The sequence below is a fragment of the Sapajus apella genome, unplaced genomic scaffold (assembly GCF_009761245.1).
Source record: "Sapajus apella isolate SASKATOON/1434 unplaced genomic scaffold, GSC_monkey_1.0 scaffold134, whole genome shotgun sequence".
Lineage (NCBI taxonomy): Eukaryota > Metazoa > Chordata > Mammalia > Primates > Cebidae > Sapajus > Sapajus apella.
In genome coordinates this window covers 1,662,279-1,664,803 of record NW_022437074.1, presented here as the reverse complement: position 1 = coordinate 1,664,803, position 2,525 = coordinate 1,662,279, and the positions used below count along the sequence as shown (strand labels likewise).

The window sequence follows — 2,525 nt, the reverse complement described above, 5'->3', positions numbered from 1 at the left end:
TTTTGTGAATAATAAATCCAGAAGTAATTATGATGAGATTTTTGTATATTGCTGCAATATGTGATTGACTTGGTTTAAAAAATGATTTGGTAGAATGTTTCTGATTAACATTTTCATTTATTGACTTATCTATTGGTCTATTTACATCAAAAATATTTATTTGTAAAAGACAGTGACAAATCCTGGCAAATGGCAAAAAAATAAAGGCTTCAATGAAGCTAAAATAGAGAGGATAAGAAGAGTCCTAGACCTATAAAAATATCTATAGGAGAGGTAGTTGGTGATGACTTCCTAAAATATACAGACAGTATACCTTCGAAATTCAGAGGGAGATTCACCAGATGGAGGACATTTTTTTTTTTTTTTTTTACTGGTTTGACCTTGGAAATCCTCATGGAGAAAACTGCATCTGAGCTGGACCGTGAAAAGTGAGTAGGATTTCAACTGATAACAATGGAAGAGATAGATGGGATTTCTTGACTCGTTTTGTTTTCTTTTCTACTTTTGCTGCAAGGAGTCATTTATTAATGTAGATTGAATTTTTAACACAGGAATTAAGGCATTTGTCTAATTCCATGAATATGAAGTAAATTAATATTTGTTACTAAAACTGCTTCAGGAAATCAAAAGATAATCAATGGAGGGAGAGGCATGATGGTGAAAAACAACATGGGGAAGAAAATAAAACTTTGCAATGGAAAACATGTGAAAGCACTGTAGAAAATGCCTTCCCAGGCCAGGCACCATGGCTCACGTCTGTATTCCCAGAACTTTGGGAAGCCAGGGCAGGAGGATCACCTGAGGTCAGGCGTTCAAGGCCAGCCTGGCCCACATGATGAAACCCTGTCTCTACTAAAAATATAAAAATTAGCTGGGAGTGGTGGTGGGGGCCTGTAATCCCAGTTACTCGGGAGCCTGAGATGAAGAATCCCTTGAACCCAGGAGATGGTGGTTGCAGTGAGTGGAGATCCTGCCAGTCTGCACTCCAGCCTCAGTGGCTTTGTGACACTTCGTTTCAAAATAAATAAATAAATAAATAAACAAACAAACAAATAAATAAATAAATATCTTCCCAGAAATGAATTGGGGAATAATCAGTTTTCAGGCTGTGCATGTCCAAACAAGATGCGATGCTTAGGCCTAAGGTGGGAGCAGCAAGAGTGGAAAGAAAGGGGCATGTCAGAGAAACACTACAAAAACACACAATGGACTGAATTTGAAAAATAAAGGGGAGGAATTCGAGCCTCCTATCCAAGGACCAGGAGGAAGGCTGTGATGTGAAGAAAAGTAGGAAACCAGGCCTGGCGCGGGAGGGAACGAAGTAACGCAAGCAGCGAGCGAGCGAGCGCACGGCCGCCCCAGGATGCAGCACCGAGGCTTCCTCCTCCTCTCTCTCCTTGCTCTGTTGGCGCTCACCTCCGCGGTGGCCAAAAAGAAAGACAAGGTGAAGAAGGACGGCCCGGGGATAGAGTGCGCGGAGGAGTGGGCCTGGGGGCCCTGCACCCCCAGCAGCAAGGATTGCGGGGTGGGTTTTCGCGAGGGCAGCTGCGGGGCCCAGACCCAGCGCATCCGGTGCAGGATTCCCTGCAACTGGAAGAAGGAGTTTGGAGCCGACTGCAAATACAAGTTTGAGAACTGGGGTGCGTGTGATGGGGGCACTGGCACCAAAGTCCGCCAGGGCACACTGAAGAAGGCGCGCTACAATGCCCAGTGCCAGGAGACCATCCGCGTGACCAAGCCCTGCACCCCCAAGACCAAAGCCAAGGCCAAAGCCAAGAAAGGGAAGGGAAAGGACTAGAGGCCAAGCCTGGATGCCGAGGAGCCCCTTGTGTTACCTGGGGCCTGGCCCACGCCCTTCCTTTCCCTGGCCTGAGATATGACCCGCCAGTGCCTTCTGTCTGCTTGTTAGCTTTAATCAATCATGCCCTGCCTTGTCCCTTTCACTCCCCAGCCCCACCCCTAAGTGCCCAAACTGAGGAGGGACAAGGGATTCTGGGAAGCCTGAGCCTTCCCCAGAGCAATGTGAGTCCCAGAGCCCACTTTGTTTTTCCCCACGATTCCATTACTAAGAAACACATTAAATAAACTGAATTTTCCCTCCCCCCCCCAAAAAAAAAAAAAAAGAAAAGTAGGAAACCTCAGAGAATGTCTTGGGAGGAGGGGAAACAGTTTTTACTTTCATTTTTGGCGAGTTATAGCTTCCCTCCTCATTTCTGCAGCCAGTTGAGAGACAGGACTCTCCTGTGAAGCTTAGGTGGACTTTTGCTCCAGCGGAGACTAGTCATAGCCCCAAGGGTCCCGCAGGCCATAGCCAGACCACACAGCTGGCTGTGATGATTGATGTGAATCCCTCGTAATCAGAAGTCCAAAGAGGAGACCAAGCAGATGGGGTTCTTACAGTGGCACCACTCCTGAAATTCTGTCTCAGTGGAAATGGAGATCCTCAACCATCACTACGCATTAGAATCAAATTAGCAACTTTTTTTTTTTTTTTTTTTTTTTTTTTTTTTTTGAGATAGGATCTC

General features: G+C 45.9%; 1 protein-coding gene across 1 annotated transcript; it reads left to right on the top strand.

Annotated features, from left to right (window-relative positions):
- The first annotated feature begins 1,296 nt into the window (after nt 1–1,296).
- On the top strand, nt 1,297–2,128 carry LOC116539826 (midkine). The gene has a single exon (XM_032262996.1). It carries the CDS (start codon nt 1,364–1,366, stop codon nt 1,796–1,798), a length of 435 nt encoding a protein of 144 aa, XP_032118887.1. The 5' UTR covers nt 1,297–1,363; the 3' UTR covers nt 1,799–2,128.
- Nucleotides 2,129–2,525: the final 397 nt, after the last annotated feature.